This window comes from Eucyclogobius newberryi, unplaced genomic scaffold (genome assembly GCF_026437365.1).
Source record: "Eucyclogobius newberryi isolate DKJ021-1_F unplaced genomic scaffold, fEucNew1.0.hap1 SCAF_5, whole genome shotgun sequence".
NCBI lineage: Eukaryota > Metazoa > Chordata > Actinopteri > Gobiiformes > Gobiidae > Eucyclogobius > Eucyclogobius newberryi.
Window position 1 is genome coordinate 20,447,910 of NW_027316167.1, and position 19,441 is coordinate 20,467,350.

Below are 19,441 nucleotides of genomic sequence, written 5' to 3' on the forward strand. Positions count from 1 at the left end.
CCAGTGGTCTCCCAAGAGTCACTAACCAGGCCCCTGCTTGCTCAGCTTCTGAAATCTTAAAGCTAATTAATTACAACTGTCTATAATAAACTCTTTAAAAGTTTGTACATATTCTAAACTCTGGAGGCAAAAGTGAAGTTGACCTGAACATTCATCCACATAAAGATCAGAGGCTGACTATGTCGGAGACATTTTATTTGTTCAGTTAATCTATATGTATTTGGATGAAGGTCAATAGCATTCAGAAATATTGAGCATTTGCAGACATATAATACATTTGAAATGAATGTTAGGCAAAAATACAAACATGACAAAAATGAAAGACTACATACATTTATTATAGGATTGTGTTTTTGCAGAAAAATGATTGATGGGTAAAATGATTAGTGTCATAATTTTGCAATACATACATAAATCATGTAATTGAATGTTGCCATGTGACCATGGCTATGACTGCAGATCGTCGCTTGTGACGGTGAGTTCAAAGGCTCCTGGGTTTTCAAAGTAGTCACCCCTCTCTGCTTCCTAAACAGACACCAAATAATGACAGAAGATGTATTAAATCATTTTAATTACACGATACTAATTATGAACAGTAAATGAAGTATCGTGATAGGCGAATAAAATGTTTTCTTTCGGATGAGCATCAGTGTGTCAGGTTTGGCGCCCCCTAGGCCGTGGTTGTTAAAGGCCCCATCACATGGAGCCTCCACGTGTCACATTAGCAGGCAATTAAAGAGCGAAGATAGTTGCTTCAAAGAAAGCCTCGGCCAGGGATTATCTGATGAAGGGTGTATATGTAAGTACAGGGGAAAGTTTTACTAACGTTCTCTTCTTAAATAGTAGCCTAGTTTAACTGGCGGGCCAGTCTGTGCAGGGCCTAGTTCTATAGGCCTAATATCGGGAAAATATGTGATTGTAAATAGGTTTGATTTAGTCCAAACAGAACAAAGTAGACTAGCTATACATTTCTGCCTAACTACCTCCCTCCTCATCAGTCAAATGAGGTCAGTTTTACAGCATCTCACACAGCACAACTCTGGAGTTTTAGCCTCTTCATGCATGTGTAATATATGATTTTATTTAACATTTGATCAGCGCACAGATCCGCCACACCCACTATAATGGCCGTGGCTACAGGGCCGCGGCGCGGTTGAATAGCCCCGCAGTTTCGGGAGCCGATCCAGATTTAAGGGTGACACATTTAGATTTCCGTTTACATGTTTAAAATGTTGGCTGATGCTGCTTACATATGATGCAGGCTTCTCGAGGTAGTCCTTCTCTTTGCTCCGATAAGATACAATATGAATCAGAGTGTAGACCCTGTTAACAAAAATAAAAGTGTTGACAAATGGAAATTGTGTTTAATTTTTCCCTCACAAGCCTATGTACCGGTGATACAACATCGCCAGGAACTGGATCACAAGTAGAATGGCAAAGGACAGAAGAAACATCAAGCTCAGAGGTTCAACCTGCAACAAAGTGAGTAAACAGACAATTAAAGCAAGTCACAGAACCAGTATCTTCACATTTCCGCCTGCCCCACCGAGAGCTCCTCGTCAGAAAGAGTGCCATTTGGGAAATATTTTGGGATTTTGATACTGATCACGTCAGTTCCTATAGCTTGAAGGAAGAATGTTGCCACAACCCACAAAATGTTGATGATGAAATAGAGGAAGACAGCCTGAGAAAGACGTGACAAAATTAGTAAACATTTCCTTCCCATGAAATGCCAGTAATCATTATCATCAGGTGTAGATACCTTGTTACGCAGTGATTTCAGTTCTTTGCTGACATCCTCTTGATGCTGCTTGCTGTCATTAATTGGTTTCAAGTACCGGTCTAATAACTTGTTCCAGAAGTCGTTTTCATCCTAAATAGAATTAGATGATTAGCAACTACAATATGACATCATACGATTAAAACAACTTTGATAAATATGAGTTGTGTGCTATTCTGTATTATTTTGAGTCACTATTTTACCCTTTTGCTCAGCTGTTTCTGTAACATTTAGTAACTTACCGTTTTTCTTGCATTTTTGAGCATACAAATATAGTTTTGGAACCTTTGAAGCAACTGGTCTGCATGTCATTCAATACTCTAATAATAAGAAATTATTTCCTGTGCTGCATTTAAAAGTATTTTAAATGTGGATGGGTCCATTCGGCTTAGAAATAATGACAATCAGGGTAACGTCATTAATACAGACTTTTGTACTTGTTATAAAAGTCACTGTGATCATGAAATTGTTAAAATAATATTGTCTTGAAAGACCGTGAAGAAATGTGTGGAGAATTAAAATGATCAATTGATATTATTGCAAAATATTGCTCTCACCCAAAAATGATTTTTGTTTAAATATGAATTTTTTTGGTCCCTGGCTACATATTATTATATGTATTTGAATCCCAGTGTGGTAAAAAGTAGGCTATTTCTATTAAAATTATTATTGCCATTATTTATTTTTACTTTGGAGTGTACATAGTAGAATCTAAATGTGGCAGAGAAAAGCATTACATTGATATTGATATTATTTAATAACGTAAGTGGCTAATGAGAGAAGCCTGTCCGTTTTGAGCGTTTGTGGCAGTATTGATTTTGTGGGATGCATCTGCGTTTATCACCTGGCCATGTTTCTGTGCCCTTAACAAGCAGTCAGTGGAAAGAAAGGAGAGTATGATTTACACTTTCACAATATTTAATTGGCTTTGTCTGCGCTCTCCTATTGCAACACCCTGTGGCACTTAACATCTAAAACCTTTGACCGTGTGATTATACTAGGCGTTTGTTTCTGTAGACAGTAGAGCTGAGTTAGCAGCAGGGCTAAGAAAGCACTTGTCCACTTCAACAGCGCATCCTTTTATTTTTGAGATGTTGGTCTCAAGTTTGGGTATTGATACTAATTAACATATGTATAGTGTAGGACAGGCATGTCCAAACTAGAGCCCGGGGGCCAAATGCGGCCCTCAGACCAATTTTTGTTGGCCCTCCGGCTTCCTGCTATGTTGGCTCAAACAACAAAAAGTATTACTTTGTACTGTGAAATTGGGGAAATTCAGATATATTCATGTTATACCAACCTAATATTAATGTTCTAGGTATAATTAAAGGTGTGGAGGCTCATCGCAATTACATCAAATGCAACATTTTGAATTATTCACTTTGTTATTCAACAAATTCGACATTGTCAAGTTGTTTGTGGCCCTCTGCCCCGTTTGATACTGCAGAGAAGAACCATGAATAATAATTACTTTTTTACTTGCTGCTACTTTTAGTGTAGCCAGCAGTTGTGTGTTGGAGACAGTTTGTGTGGTGAAGGCATTGCTGTTTAGAAGTTGGTGACACACTTGGGGTTGTGGACAGGCCGAATACAGCGTTGGCGTTAGAGTAAACTGAAGAACCTTAGATAGGGCTGTTAAAATATTAGACCAATCTACAGTGAGCATCGGGCATGTCTTAAATGTGTGTATGGTCTTCTGCAGAAGGCCTCACACACATTTGTGTATTTTGACTTTTGTACAATTACTATTATTATGCATTATCTAAATGCAAACTGCGTACCTCGTCCAGTTGTTTGACTTGTGGGGCAGTGAGGGTTTTCTCAATAGCACCCTTGACTGTCAAATCAAGTGCCTTCTTATGGTTTTCCTTAAGGATATGTCGTGCCTGGCAGAGGAAAGATGTTGGTTATGTAGTTTGTCTTTTGAAATTGAAATGCTTTGCAGTTCATGTCCATTACTTGTCTGGTGAGTGCATCCTTCAGTTCCACCAGTTGGTAGTTTGAGGGAACGTCTTCTGGCCCGACGCTGCTGAGTTCTGTGGTGAGCGTGTCATTTAACATCAGCACCAGCTCTTCACAGAGCTCGCTCTCACTGGAGTTAAGTACGTAACTACACACAAAAACACTGCATGGTTAAGAGCAAATGAGAGCTATACACTGCTTCATGGTGTTCTAGACTCCACAGCACGTGTTAAAACATCTAGAATTATATTATAACAACATATGCATCTTTAATATTACTTGCCTTATCTGTTCCTTCAAGTTTTTTGCCATATTTGCATAAGTCAGCTTCTTTAGGAACTGCACTTTCACTGGATTTACCCAGTCTGCATGAACAACATAGATGTTTGAAATGTAATTCATTACTGTTTTTGATAGTTTTTGATTTATTCTTACCTTTGGCAGAAAGTGTTTTGTCCTCTTCTAGCTCTGACATGTAGTTGTCATCATCATCGTCATTGTCAAAATCTGATGACAAAAAGCTCTTCTTATCGCTGCTGTAATCGCTGTTGTTATAGAGATACACAAACACACCTCAGTCTCTTAAGTGGATTTAGCTCAAAATTAAACAAAAAATCCTCTGACAAATTGTTGAGACTGACCCAAGAATATTGCTTACCTGGAAATAGAAGCCACTTGATTGTATTTTGTTTCTTGTTTTTCAAACTGATCTGATTTATTCTCTTCTTTATTTATGGTTTCTTTGGGCGAGTCATCACTCTGCTGCATTAGATCTGTTTCTTGTGTTGTTGACTGGTTGTTATCAAGGAGTGTAGGGACGAGCATTGCAGGATGTCCTGTGATCTTCTGAAACATTACATTATCTGCTTCCTGGGTTACCTGAAGAAGTGATGGTTTAAGTAATGTGAATTGTCTTGTGACATATTCACTGAAATTATTTTCATGTATGGTCTACCTGTATTTTCATGTCCCAGCAGCACAACCGACAGTTCTTGTCACACAGGACGTTATGGAATTTCTTGGCCTCTACCTCTCCCCTGAACCAAAGGAATGTAACGTTTGAAACAAGGCCACCCAGTTCAACATGACATTGCAAAATACAAGGTTTTTAGTCATTTTGTTATAGTAAGTTTGACACGCCATATTAAGACACTTTATGCATTACTCTCTGGATTCCCTTGTGCCCCATGACACGTTGTTCATGTTGACCAGTGAGTAAATGGTCAGGAGGAGATATCCACTGGGAATACAGATGAAGTACATCAGGCCGTAGATGATCAGCGCTGTGGGATACACAACATGGTTATTGGCTACTCAAAATACCAGTGCTTTGTTAAAAAAAAGCTATCGTACTAAACTCCTCTGGATGGAGAATCGCTGTCACCAAGTACAATATGGTCATGGATACTAAAAATACCCCAGTGGGCGTCAAGAATGTCCCCTGCATAACCATGTCACCTGCAAACATATATTGTATTAATATTTTAAATGCAAGCATAAACATAGCTGTATACTGACCGATGATGGAGAATAAAGAAGCAGTCATCAGAAAAGCATAAAGGACACTCATAATCCCAGCAATGGTTATTTGGGTGTTGGCCTTAGTAATAAAGCAGATGATGATGTAGAACACCGGGGGAATACTCGCTATGACGATGGAGAGTGTTCCAGTAATTTGGAAGACAAACTGGAAAGCACCTGTCAATCAAAATGAAGCTGCTTTAATTGAACTCTTCACTGTGGGTGTGTAGAGTTAGAGTGTACCTGCTATCATCAGTGTCACAGAGGCCGGTCCAAGAATAGAAGAGCCTACAGTGAACATCTGGTAAAAAATGTAAAGTCTTGAGATGGACATGTTTCTTTTCACTGTCTCTGAACCACTGCAATTTGGACCACAGTATGAAAAGCAGTTAGTGACATTTTACATAAAACACCTTTATCAGGAGTCATCTTTTAGCGTGACTAACCTGTGTAAAAGATCAAGTGTGTTTGCTAATGTAGATGGGCCCCATCTTCTCCGTTGGTTATAAAACTCTTTAAACTCCTGAGGTGAGTTTGTGTATGCGTCCGATGCTGCGTTGTATTCCACACGCCATCCCTGCTGCAGTAATAACGTGCACAGCCAGCGATCCTCCCCTAGAAAGTAGAAAATAGATGTTAATTTGTCACTATTTGTAAAGGACTTCAAACAGTACGTGGCATGTACCTTGGTCATACTGCACATACTCTGAAGCTCGTGTTGCCTTGGTGGTGTACCTCTTCAACACATTATCATCCATTAGAGCCGAGCCTCGAAACAGACTGAAGCAGCCCGGGCTGCACAACACGGAGCCAAACACGTGCTCTGACGTTTTCTGTAACCAATGACCCACCGCATACTCAAACTTCTGGTACCACACCATTGGACCTGAGGATTGTAAATATTCCAGTATCAACAAAGTGAAAATAAATACATTCAACCAAAAGATGTCCAAATTTGGTGTTTACCCATTCCAGTTGGATGAATCCTGCCACAGGCTGCACCCACATTGTAGTACATGCGTAACCTATGATTAAAAAAGGAAATTACTGAAACTAAACTATTTAACAAACTATGGTTGCCAAATAACTAGTTACACCTGTACCTGTCTACTAGGAGAATGACAGCTTTAGGTTGGAAATCTGTGTCTCCGTCCAAAGCCAAGATGTAGGTGTTGTCATCCGAAATGTTCTTCCTGTTGTTGATCTCAATGTTTTCCTGTGCTTTGATAAAGCAGTTTCCAGATTTTCTATCCAGTGATCGAATCCTTTTTTCCGTGTACTGAACAGAGGATACATTTGTTTTAAAATAAACAGATGAAACAAAGAAAACCTTTTTGTTTTGGCTCAAAATCAAAATCCACCCTACGTTCATTTTTTGTGGATTCTTGACAACATAGCCCTTCCATCCCAGCAGGTAATATAAATACATAATCTGAAAAAAGTAATATATTTAATACATATTTGATGAATAGGTTATTGTAATTTTCTCAAAACCAGTCAGTATGTGTACCTGTGACCACCGCTTTTTGTTTCGGATGAGACTTTTGTCTTTAAGGTGAGCTAAGAATATGTTCCCCTGTGGCAGAACGACCACGAGCCGGCCGCCGTACGGAGTTTCAACTATCGACACGTCATCCGGCTCTTTGTGAGTGAATACTCTGAGTAAATGCAAAAATACCACTGTCAGATAACTTATCCTTACTTACAGTGTTTTAATTTGTTATTGCTGGTGTAGTCGGCCAACATTTTTATTTGTCAACTAATTATTGGGTTATAAAGAATGTACAGTATATGGGCAAAACAGAATGGTAGAAGCTTAGACGGAATACGCTGGAGATGCAGTATAAATATGCAGTTCCTTATTGCTTTTCCTATTTAATGTTTTTTGCATGAAAGGCCATGAGCCTGTGGCCTTTAGTGTCTCAAAAGTCATATAGTCAAATCATTGAGATGTTTTATAGGTTTGAGACCCCTTCTAGAGCCACATATATACTTAAACATATATACTACATATACCCATTGTAGCCAATTTATTTTCAATATTTTGTTTTTACTTTGTTTGAATTTCTTTAGTTGTCTACTGCACAAGTAAAATGATCTCACCTGTAAACCTCAATGATAACATTGATGAGGTCACTGACGTAAGAATTAACCAGTCTTTTTCCGGTTCCCTTTTCAGTCATAAAGGCATCGTCCACAAAGACGTGACACTCAAAGTTAAAGCAGTCGCTGTGGTTATTATTTGGATTGCCTCGGTACCGATCCAACCTGAAACAATTAATGATTATTAATTGAAATAATTCATTATTTTATTTATGGATTTTATCTTAAACATGTTTGTTGCTTATACCTAAACATTGATGTGATGATCTTGAGCATCTCGTCGTAGGTTTCATGCCACATAGTTGCACAGAGGTAGATGACACAGTTTTGTATGTCGTCTTGGCTGTTGAGAAAAAAAATTGTATTCCATCGTATTTTGTAGATACTATAAATAGTTTCATTGTTATTTATGTTTTACCTTTCTTGGTTTTGGGCTCTTGCCACCTTCATTTTAGTGTTGAGTAATAGAGACAGGTCAATGAAGCAGGATTCGTACAGTCTTCGCACAAAGAGCTGTGATGTTCTTTCAATGCGCTGGACCTGTTTTTGATTTGACACAACTTTGAGTTTTTGTAGTGTTTTTAGAATTTTGTTTCGTCACAGAAGCCTTTAGTTCAATGACAGCTAATGTGTGTGTTGTACCTGTGTCTTCCACACATAGTGAGTGCACGTGACAAATCCGCACCACATGCAAACTCCCTCTAAAGCCAGCATAGAAAACGGCCACTGGTCATAATGGCTGTAGTCGGGCAACAATTAAATAGACAAGTATTCAAAATGTAATATTGTTGGTTGGATTTTTGGGCATGCTCATTCAAAACTGCGGTATGTTTATTTCATACCTGTTCAGTGATGTGCGGCAAATGCTCCTGGTGATCTCTAACAGTACCAGTGAAGTGGTGTTTTTGCCTTTGAAATCCACCAGACTTGAACAAAACTCTGTAAAGTAGTATTGACACATACTTAATTGTCCAGTTAACCCATATCGCCTTAGCCTATTTCTTTTATGAACTGGTGCAGCTTAGTAAATCTCACCTGGGATGCTCCCTTCTCCAGCTCCAGCCAGTGTCTTGGATTCAGTCATGAACAATATAATTCCCAGTAGAAGCACACAGGGACCCGTGCAGCACACCGGCAGGGCAAAACTCATTCTAACAGCATGGATTTTGCAAGCTACTACACCAAACCAGTGGCAGGCAGCCGCACAAAAGGCCTAGACAACAGTTGAATTGTACATTTTAGCTAATTATAGATTTAATGAGAACATTATGAATGCTCATTAAATTGAACCTGTAAGGATAGCAGTCCTAGTCCGATCTGCAGCAACTCAGACTCATTAGCCCCTATTTTGAAGTCGTCCCAAACAATTGTCTTCTTCACAAGGTAATGGTAGGACAGATACACCCCTCCTAAAATGCACAGTAAACAAATAGTTCAAACTTGGGCACAAATAAAAAGCAAACGTGCCACAATTGCCTAATTTGAGAGACTGACCTATGACAATTATCCTTAAAATGCTGCTGATACAAAACACAAAGTCCCGAAATCCCTCCAGCTCCTGCAGTTGGCTCTGAAAATACAGTTTATTAGCTGCAAGCCAGTAAGTTAAAAAAATTACATGCAGTTATTTGGGTAAATCCTTTGCATATATTTTACCTGCCAGCGGTTAGTTGCTTGCAGTGAATTTTCCCACCAGCAGAGGGAGATGAGCAGAGATGAGACAATGGCTACGCCAATGTAACCGAAGCAGCTGTCACTCTGTCTGTCCACGAATGATGTTACGCGGACATAGTAGTCAAAGCCCAAGAGGACGTAGCCTGAGTAGGGGTTAAGGTAGGTTTAGAGTGCACTATAACTATAATACAAACAATTATTTAAAGTTGTATGCAATAATGAAATTGACTAACTGTAAAATATTTAGCTTGTGCAAAATGGACCAAAACATTACCTGCTACAAGAAGTAAGAGATGTATCAAAATCTGTATTTGTTGTTTTGAAAAAACTATTCAAACAAGGCTCAAAAAAGCTGAATAAAATAAAATTAACTAGCAATTTAGAGTTTCAAGAGTATAATAGAACATTTCTGCCATTCATAGTCCATTAATTTCTAGCCACATTTGAGCTAATTTCTAGTACAGTAGATTGTCAATAATTTTGTCTGAATGTCGTCATCAACACAATCCCCCAATATTGAGTCATTTATTTTGATCAGTACCTGCCACTGTGAGAACCAGGGAGCAAATTGGGAACACAATTTTCCAAGTTTCGGCCTGAAGTCTGAAAAAGATCTGTAAGATTGCTGACAGAATGCACACTCCTCCACTGATGAAAAGATTAGTCAGAACATCAAACTGAGGCATGACAACCAGCACCAAGATGGAGGTTCCCAGAGACACCAGGCACTCAATGACACATATCTAAAGAGACAAAAGCAAGATTCACTATTCAAGATTGGTTTATTTCCCTTTAAACATAATTTAAGGCGACTATAGTGATATTTACAGCCCAAAATCTAATAAATAAAACACCTGAAGACGCCCTATGTACGTTTTTTGGTGGATGTGGTTGATGTTATTATTTTGCCTGGAATGTCCCACTGTATGACATTACACATTTATTTCTTACTTTTATTCAATTTCAGATGTTTTTTTTATTGTCAAAAAGGTATCTTAAAGGTGGTATGGACGATTTTTTTCAGCAAATTTTTTGTCATATTTCCTCGTGGCGTGGATAAATCATTAGTCCTGCCACGTATCAATCATAAAACGCACCTACCGCTCACCTGCAGCCGCATCAGGCTCGTCCCCACGTTTCCGCGTGCCTAAGCGCATGGATCTATCATAATATAGTTCCCTATCATAATATAGTTCCCTCAGTGTACGGGGCAAAATGAAGACGGAGAAAGACTGTTCGAGCTGACGCAGAAGGGGACAGAAATCTACGGGAGACGAGCGATGCGATGCGCTCCGTTGCGCTAATAAACAAACGCACGTGTGTGTTGTATCAGCCCGCACGGGGGAGTGCGCATGCGCACTTCCGCCTGCGTTCTCAAATCGCCGAAAAATCGTCCATACCGCCTTTAACTTAACCTGGTGGCGCCACCTGCTCGGGCTTCATAGATGTAGCTTTATTATCATACATTGGATCATCACAGGCAAAGACACTACATCTCTACAGAAGCAACCCTCCACCAGAAAGCTTACACAGTGCACCTTTAATGAGAAACTTACAAAGGACATGGTTTTTATGTTTGGTCTGACAAAGCTCTTGAAGGCACATCTCCAGAGAGACTTGATGAAGACCAGAAAGTTGGGACAGACGAGGCAGAAGACTAACATGAGCATGTAGAACTGCTGCTCCTTTGGGCTGCGCATTGAGCTGGGACTGGACAGAGTGGACAGCACCAGCAATGAGCCCTGTCAGGACACATTTGAAAACAATATAGGTATTCATGGGATTTAATATGGATGGGTTATATGTCAGCAGCAGTATCATTATCAAGCAATATCGGTTTTCGGCCTATATTTGCCACTGTTGATACTTTAGCAGCGGTGTCCCAGTCTGTGTGTGCCTATGTGTCCCTCCCAGTTTGTCCTCAGTGCAACAGATTTGTCTTTTTGAACAGACAATGAGTAAAAATGGAAACAGAAGAACAGTTAGGTCTGAATGTTTACACAATCGTGCGTCTACTTATTTTATATCCCCGATCAATACAATTCGTTTATTTTTCTTCTACTATTATCTTTACGTCTACTTGAGATCAATTTGTGGGTTTTTCTCTAGATTTCAAAATTATTATATTATTCTTATAAATTAAAATATCTGTATTTGAGAATATCGGTCATTGCAGCAAGCCGATACCGGATCATTACTAGATTTAAAGATAAAAGAGATGTTTGATTATATTTGGGAGACGTTCATAAAATATTTCAACCTGCAAAAAATAAAATAGCAAAATTGCATTGGAGTTTCCTTTTATAATAAATCTGCCTAAAGCACGTGCATTTTGATTTTACATTAATTTAATTTAAGACAAACACAACCTTTTACATTTTTTTCTGACCTGTTAACACAAAGGGAGACCGGCGTGTGACCTGTAGCAGCTCTATCAGTTGATTACAATAATAATTAAAGCCGCAAGCGGCATCCAACGGCCCTCGCGGGCCGCCGGCCTTGCGACTCTGCTCTCTGCATTTTACAGAGATGGCGCTAACGCAGTTGTCTAAGAACTAAGACAGCGACACATTGGACATGTTCAATACTGTGCTTAACCAGTGCAAATGAACACAAATGTCGGTCAAATGTGCGGCTCCAGCGCACAGAGACCGTGACACTTGGAATAAAAATATGGATAACTTTTGATGCTCCGCTTGTGTAGATTATTTTCCCCAAATATGAGCTTGATCGAGCTATTGCCCACAGAGGAGTTCATTAAAGTGTGAAGCATAAATGTGAACATTTCAAGGATTTGGCGTTTTTCCCATTTGTGACAGTATATTTGCAGCTCCACGGCACAGAGACCGTAGCACTTAGAATCAAAATATGGATAAGTTTTGATGCCCCGCTTGTGTAGATGATATTCTCCAAATATGAACTTGATCGGACAATCGCCCTAGGAGGAGTTTGTTAAAGTGTGAAGCGTAAAAATGTGGTGATATGAGCGATTCTACGATTTTCCCATAAGGATAACATGGGATGTTTCTGTTATTGCTACGGTTACGCCGTACAAAATATGACTTTGGCTCTCATACATTTCAAAATATCATGTCATTTGGAAAAACTCTATTGTTTATAGGCCACTCTGAAGGCCAAATAGTCAGAATTCTGGGAAACGTTTGCGGCTCCGTCGCACAGAGACCGTAAAAGCTATCCTTAAAATTTGGATAACTTTAGATGCCCCACTTGTCTAGAGGACGTACACCGATTTTGAGGTTGGTGGGCAAAACGCACTAGGAGGAGTTCGTTAAAGTGTGAAACATAAAAATGTGGTAATTTGAGAGATTTTGCGGTTTTCCCATAGGGATAAAATGGGATGTTTCTGTCATCGCTACGACTACGCCGTAAAAATTAAGGCATTTGTCTTATTGGCTTTTTTGATCGGGACGCCAAAATAGAATTTTGGGTAAAGTTTAGAACATTTTGGTAAAACAAATTCTTGACCTTCAATGTTAATTTAAAGGTCACTCTGTAGGGGGCGCTATCGCGCCCATTTCAATTTTGTCATCATAAACTGGTCCAAACTAGAAAGTTTAACAACTGATTCAAATTTGGTCCTAATCGGACTCCTTTTGATCAAATGGGAGCAATTTTTAGATTAGCAATATTCCAAAATAAGTTGTCCAACTTTGCGGCTGCGCCGCACACAGACCGTAAAAGGTATACCAAAAATTTGGATAACTTTAGATGCCCCACTTGTCCAGAGGACGTACACCGATTTTGAAGTCGGTGGGCAAAACGCCCTAGGAGGAGTTCGTCAAAGTTTGACGTGAACAAAATGGCTAACACAGCGTGTTTTCATTTTCAAAGGAAGATGGCTGGCATAGGGTAAGTCTGGGGGCGTGGCCACAATAATATTTTTTGTTTGTCCTCACAAGAGGAATGCGTGTTCCGAATTTCGTAGCTCTACGACAAAGTTGACCTTGGGGCGTCTCCCATAGGCGCAATGTATTTTGACTTTTGTCGGTGGCGCTGTCGCGCCATTTTTTAACGGAAAAAAAAATGGCCCAGAAAAAACAAAATTTTTCGCCGATTTTGAATTTTGGGTAAAGTTTGGTGAGTTTTTGAGCATGTTCAGGGGGTCAAATTAGAGATCAAAGCGCAGAAGAAGAACAAGAAAAATAAAAATAAAAATAATTAAAGCCGCAAGCGGCATCCAACGGCCCTCGCGGGCCGCCGGCCTTCCGACTCTGCTCTCTGCATTTTACAGAGATGGCGCTAACGCAATTGTCTAAGAACTAAGACAGCGACACATTGGACATGTACAATGCTGTGCTTAACCAGTGCAAATGAACACAAATGTCGGTCAAATGTGCAGCTCCAGCGCACAGAGACCGTGACACTTGGAATAAAAATATGGATAACTTTTGATGCTCCGCTTGTGTAGATTATTTTTCCCAAATATGAGCTTGATCGAGCTATTGCCCACAGAGGAGTTCATTAAAGTGTGAAGCATAAATGTGAACATTTCAAGGATTTGGCGTTTTTCCCATTTGTGACAGTATATTTGCAGCTCCACGGCACAGAGACCGTAGCACTTAAAATCAAAATATGGATAACTTTTGATGCCCCATTTGTGTAGATGATTTCCCCAAATATGAGCTTGATCGGGCAATCGGCCTAGGAGGAGTTGGTGAAAGTGTGAAGCGTGAAAATGTGGTCATTTTGGAGATTTCGCTGTTTTCCCATTTCTGACATATATTTGCGGGTCCGCCACACAGAGACCGTAGCACTTAGAATCAAAATATGGATAAGTTTTGATGCCCCGCTTGTGTAGATGATTTTCCCCAAATATGAGCTTGATCGGACAATCGCCCTAGGAGGAGTTTGTTAAAGTGTGAAGTGTAAAAATGTGGTGATTTGAGCGATTCTACGATTTTCCCATAAGGATAACATGGGATGTTTCTGTCAACGCTACGGTTACGCCGTACAAAATATGACTTTGGCTCTCATACTTGTATGATCAGGATGGCAAATTAGAATTTAGTGCAAAATGTCATGTCATTTGGAAAAACTCTATTGTTTATAGGCCACTCTGAAGGCCAAATAGTCAGAATTCTGGGAAACGTTTGCGGCTCCGTCGCACAGAGACCGTAAAAGTTATCCTTAAAATTTGGATAACTTTAGATGCACCACTTGTCTAGAGGACGTACACCGATTTTGAGGTTGGTGGGCAAAACGCACTAGGAGGAGTTCGTTGAAGTGTAAAACATAAAAATGTGGTAATTTGAGAGATTTTGCGGTTTTCCCATAGGGATAACATGGGAGGTTTCTGTCATCGCTACGACTACGCCGTAAAAATTTAGGCATTTTTGTGATTGGCTTTTGTGATCGGGACGGCAAAATAGAATTTTGGGTAAAGTTTAGACAATTTTGGTAAAACTAATTTTTGACCTTCAATGTTAATTTAAAGGTCACTCTGTAGGGGGCGCTATCGCGGCCATTTCAATTTTGTCAGCCTAAACTGGTCCAAACTAGAAAGTTTAACAACTGATTCAAATTTGGTCCTAATCGGACTGGTTTTGATCAAATGGGAACAATTTTTAGATCTGCAATATTCCAAAATAAGTTGTCCAACTTTGCGGCTGCGCCGCACACAGACCGTTAAAGGTATCTCAAAAAATTGAATAACTTTAGATGCCCCACTTGTCCAGAGGACGTACGCCGATTTTGAAGTCGGTGGGCAAAACGCCCTAGGAGGAGTTCGTCAAAGTTTGACGTAAACAAAATGGCTAACTCAGCTTGTTTTCATTTTCAAAGGAAGATGGCGGCCATAGGGTAAGTTTGGGGGCGTGGCCACAATGATTTTTTTTGTTTATCCTCACGAGAGGAATGCGTGTCCCGAATTTCGTAGCTTTACGCCAAAGTTGACCTCGGGGCGTCTCCCATAGGCGCAATGTATTTTGACTTTTGTCGGTGGCGCTGTCGCGCCATTTTTTAACGAAAAAAAAAAATGGCCCAGAAAAAATAAAATTTTTCGCCGATTCTGAATTTTGGGCAAAGTTTGGTGAGTTTTTGAGCATGTTCAGGGGGTCGAATTAGAGATCAAAGCGCTGAAGAAGAACAAGAAAAATAATAATAATAATAATAATAATAATAATAATAATAATATTTTTAGCAAAAACAATATAGCCGTTTTTTCTATAACAACAAATTATACATCGTTTGAAAGCTCTAAGCCTTCCCCATGCCGCCATGGGGTGGAATCATCATTACGAGCGCTTACGCGCTCGTCACTCCCTATTTCGTCGGGATGCCCCGCCCACTCCCCATAGACTTCCATTGATTTGAGCAGAAACAAGCATGGCCCATGCCTGCGGCATGGATTCTCGCGTACGGGACGATGCCAGGAGGGTTTTTGGAGGAATGCAGCGCTTCGCGCTGCTGTTGTCAACAATTTGTGAATGGGCTACGCCCATTCACAAATTGTTGACTATTTCTGTCATAGCAGGAGTAAGTATGCATGATCCATGCCTTCGGCATGGGCTAGTTCACTGTACTTGCCAGGGGCGACGGGGCACCAAACATGCGGGCTGCGCCCGCATGTTTGGTCAGACAGTTGCAACGCTGCCTTCGGCAGCGTTGCGGGAGCAATAGGCCCTCCGCCCTGCTGGGGCTCGGGCCTAATAATATTTTTAGCAAAAACAATATAGCCGTTTCCACTATAACAACAAATTATACATCGTTTGAAAGCTCTAAGCCTTCCCGATGCCGCTATGGGGTGGAATCATCATTACGAGCGCTTACGCGCTCGTCACTCCCTATTCCGTCGGGATGCTCCGCCCACTCCCCATAGATTTCCATTGATTTGAGCAAATACAAGCATGGCCCATGCCTGCGGCATGGATTCTCGTGTACGGGACGATGCCAGGAGTGATTTTTCGCGCTGCTGTTGTCAACAATGAGTGAATGGGCTACGCCCATTCACTCATCGGCAGCGTTGCGGGAGCAATAGGCCCTCCGCCCTGCTGGGGCTCGGGCCTAATAAAAAATGTAATGGAAGACTTACAAAAGTTAATGCATTTTTGCGTCTGAAAATTACATGACAGAAATTAGGCTTATCGTTTGTCTTTGCTGGAACCCTCAGAAAGTCTCTTTAAGTCATATAATTTCTAGGTTCACAATGACAGGTTTAAAATACACCAAAAATAGTACGTTGAGTGAAGCACAATGGTACCTTTGCTAAAACAGCACTGGTCAGAACAGCCAGGCCCACCACAATTGTCACTAGATGTTGGGCCAGTCGGAAACATGTCCTTTTCTGCTCCTTCTCGGATCCTGCTGGGTTCAACAGGAATGGATCCCATGTCACTCTGAGGCAAAGCACAAACACACATAACAACAATGAAACACACTTCTCACTTCATAACCACCAGGGCTTGACAACAACGTTACAACACTAGCTACTGTGGTTCTTTTCTAACTGTTGTCATAGAAATTAACAACTATGATAATAAAACATTGCATCTTTTGAATGGTGACACGTCTTTGAAATGTTGCCTTTAACAGGAAGATGAAACAAGCCCATGAAAAAGTTAGAAAACAAATACAAAAGAGGATTTCAATGGGCAAACTGGGATTAACTAAGAATGTTACAAAATATGAAAAGGGGTTTTGACAAATAAAAAAACACTCGGCTATTTGTAAGTAATATCAGAGCATAGTTAGAAAATTATTTAAATACGTTATCTAAATAAACGTGATAATTATACATCCTTGACATTTGGGCTTAAGGCAAAATCTTGATTTTTTTGATCTTACTGGACAAAAACTGGAATGTTGACCCCACAATTGGTCATTCATTTTATCTACTAATATATTACATACTTTACCACAGATAATGATAAGAACATTTTTGATAAAATACTATTTGGAGGATAGAAACTTTTATTTTTCACCCCTTTTTAATATAGAGAGTCGAACAAACTGACATTTCTACTCTGGAAATTCGAAACTGTTGCTCATTCTGTACATTATGTACAAAAAAAGACTTAAAATCATTAGTAACTAGTTCTTATGTCTGTTAATTATTGACAGTGTGTTATAATTTACTTCACTTTTGCCTCCAGTTGCCACGATTCTGGATTTTATAATTTGATAACATAACCTTTTGAGGGCTCTTTTGTACATTTAACCATACAGTGGTCTGGAATTGACTATTGAATGCAATCCAGGTCACACTGTTGATTACATGAGATATCAGGGTGTGGACCACTAAATTGATAACAGCAGTGATCTTTGATTTATAACCATAGCGACATATAAATGAATATGCCGAGGTTTACATGCGAATCCTTCCTCAATAAAGCACCGTGACATTGGACTTTTCTTATGTATTTTTTCACACATTTTCAAAACTTTTAGTTCGAATCCAAGCCAAATTATACAGTTATTTTTCATCAATACTTTGTACTTATTTAAAACATTTTGTGTACACGAAACAATACTATAATTATTGCTTGGATGGGTACAGATTCAATACTAATAAATTACCAATAGCCAGCCATTTTACAGGAAACGGCTCATAATGATAATAATAATTATATTTTATGGAAGAAAACTACCAGTGGCTCTTTTTCCTTGTATTTATGGTTTTATATTTTTACAAATTGTATTAAAATTGAAAATTAATCATGACCTCAGATTGTCAATTGCATCTCATTCAAATTATTTTAAAAAGTAAAAAGGAAATGAGGCAATATAAAAGCTAAACCAGTAAAGAATATTGTTTTAGGTATTTATAAGGACATTTATAAAAAAAAAAATTAAGCGTTGTTTTGAATTGTCTGACTTATTATTGTTATCTTATTGATTTCCCACATATAAGTTACCGTGGACAGAGTAGCAGCTTAACAGTAAATTGCATTACTCATCTAAAACATTTGAGAGCTTACTTGTGCAGATCTTCTCGGGCCCTTGTTCTTTCTTTCAAATCAGCCATTTTGTTTTTGATCAATGTAAAATCTATATCATTCCTGCAATAAAAAGCCATTATAAAGTGTTAATTCTACTTATGAATAATACAACTTAATTAAAAAAGACAAACAGTGACAGTAAATATTGAACTGTACCTGTATTTCTCCTGTTTTTATCCACAGCAAGTGACTGCCATCTTTTACAAAACTAAAAATGTATGCAGTAAAATAATCCAAAGAGCAGTATTCGTAAAAAGGAGGCATACAAATCAAAGGGGCATAAGCACCAGTGCGCCCTGCTCTGTGTCCTTATCTTTATGCAGAGTACAGTCAGCCTCAGCCCCTTAAGTGTGCACTGATTATAGTTTATGAAGCCTATGTTGATCAGGAAGCACATTTACAATAACATTGCCTGGTAACCATGTTGCGTGTCAAGCATACACCGCCCTAAATAAGTAATCTCAAAGTAGGTGGATTTTGTGTGCGTGTGTGATCAAAGTTGTGTCACTGACCAAGAAATGAAAACCATGGATTGAGTTTTTATGAGCAGCAATAAGAGGCAGTAAAAGGTACAAGGATCATTCTGACGAGTCCACTCAAACAGAGCAACACAATCCTGAACTCACTGTCTCACTTCTTATGTTGTTTTTTATTGACTTATTGACTATGGTCCATAATGGGAGAATACTGGCAATGAATATCAGATTTTGCTCTTCCTGTAGTTTGCAGGTGTCACGTACAGACAGTGGGGGGCACTATAGTATCCCGTTTGGCATGACTTTTTTAGGTGTACTCCATTATACTCCATTGTGTAATACTTTATTAGTGTAGTGTAGAGTGACTTACTGCCGATCTAGTACAAATGTATTTTTCAGATCAATAACACATTTTAGTTTTAGTTTAGACACAGCTCTCCACAAACCCAGACAGACAGATGAGTCAAGATGTCCAACCTGAATCGATCCACTGCTTGGTTGATATCGATAGCAGTTTGGTTTGGCAAAGTTTACTCTGACTTTATCTGCAGAGGACATGGCGCTGATTTGTCCGCTCCCAAAGTCTCATACAGATTAAATATAAATAATATTAATAATAATAAAGCCACATCAGTGTGTACTTTTTCTCAGACGCAGAACAACACAGCGGCCTCTCCTTGTACCAGCTGTTCTTCGGCTTATTCAAATATCATGGGTTTTCCAGGGCTGTAATGAGGTAACATGACAAAATATATCTGTCTGCATGGAGAATGTTCTGAAGTATGGTTTTATCTTTCGCTTTTTCAATGGAATTTCACATGTGACTTTCCACTTCGAGAAACTTGGACTGTGCTGTGACTTCAACAGCAGCTTAATACCACCAGGTGTGGAATGAATTAATAAAACCATGAAAAGCGACTTTGAGTGTCCCAAAAGCGCTGTCAAATCTAATGCATAATTGTTTTATT

General features: G+C 39.3%; 1 protein-coding gene across 1 annotated transcript; it reads right to left on the reverse strand.

Moving 5' to 3' along the window:
* Positions 1 to 402: 402 nt before the first annotated feature.
* Positions 403 to 18,054, reverse strand: chs1 (chitin synthase 1). Its single transcript, XM_072465877.1, has 34 exons — positions 17,977 to 18,054; positions 16,260 to 16,395; positions 10,597 to 10,782; positions 9,582 to 9,783; positions 9,023 to 9,183; positions 8,861 to 8,936; positions 8,657 to 8,775; positions 8,402 to 8,579; positions 8,209 to 8,305; positions 8,009 to 8,105; positions 7,785 to 7,906; positions 7,614 to 7,709; positions 7,367 to 7,531; positions 6,774 to 6,921; positions 6,630 to 6,695; positions 6,367 to 6,542; positions 6,230 to 6,288; positions 5,949 to 6,149; positions 5,710 to 5,878; positions 5,507 to 5,622; positions 5,261 to 5,440; positions 5,096 to 5,200; positions 4,908 to 5,025; positions 4,698 to 4,779; positions 4,401 to 4,621; positions 4,178 to 4,287; positions 4,026 to 4,107; positions 3,740 to 3,890; positions 3,562 to 3,666; positions 1,763 to 1,873; positions 1,547 to 1,684; positions 1,393 to 1,472; positions 1,251 to 1,323; positions 403 to 525 (listed from the first exon to the last, which is right to left on the reverse strand). The coding sequence occupies exons 1-34, from the start codon at positions 18,021 to 18,023 to the stop codon at positions 448 to 450; spliced, it is 4,251 nt and encodes a 1,416-aa protein (XP_072321978.1). The 5' UTR covers positions 18,024 to 18,054; the 3' UTR covers positions 403 to 447.
* Positions 18,055 to 19,441: the final 1,387 nt, after the last annotated feature.

Excerpts from the sequence above, each read along its gene's own strand:
- chs1 (XM_072465877.1), bottom strand. The coding sequence starts at position 18,023 with ATGGCTGATTTGAAAGAAAGAACAAGGGCCCGAGAAGATCTGCACAA. Across the intron at positions 10,783-16,259 it reads CCAGTGCTGTTTTAGCAAAG|GGCTCATTGCTGGTGCTGTC; the intron begins GTACCATTGTGC and ends GTGTCCTGACAG. Across the intron at positions 5,879-5,948 it reads GTATGTGCAGTATGACCAAG|GGGAGGATCGCTGGCTGTGC; the intron begins GTACATGCCACG and ends TCTACTTTCTAG.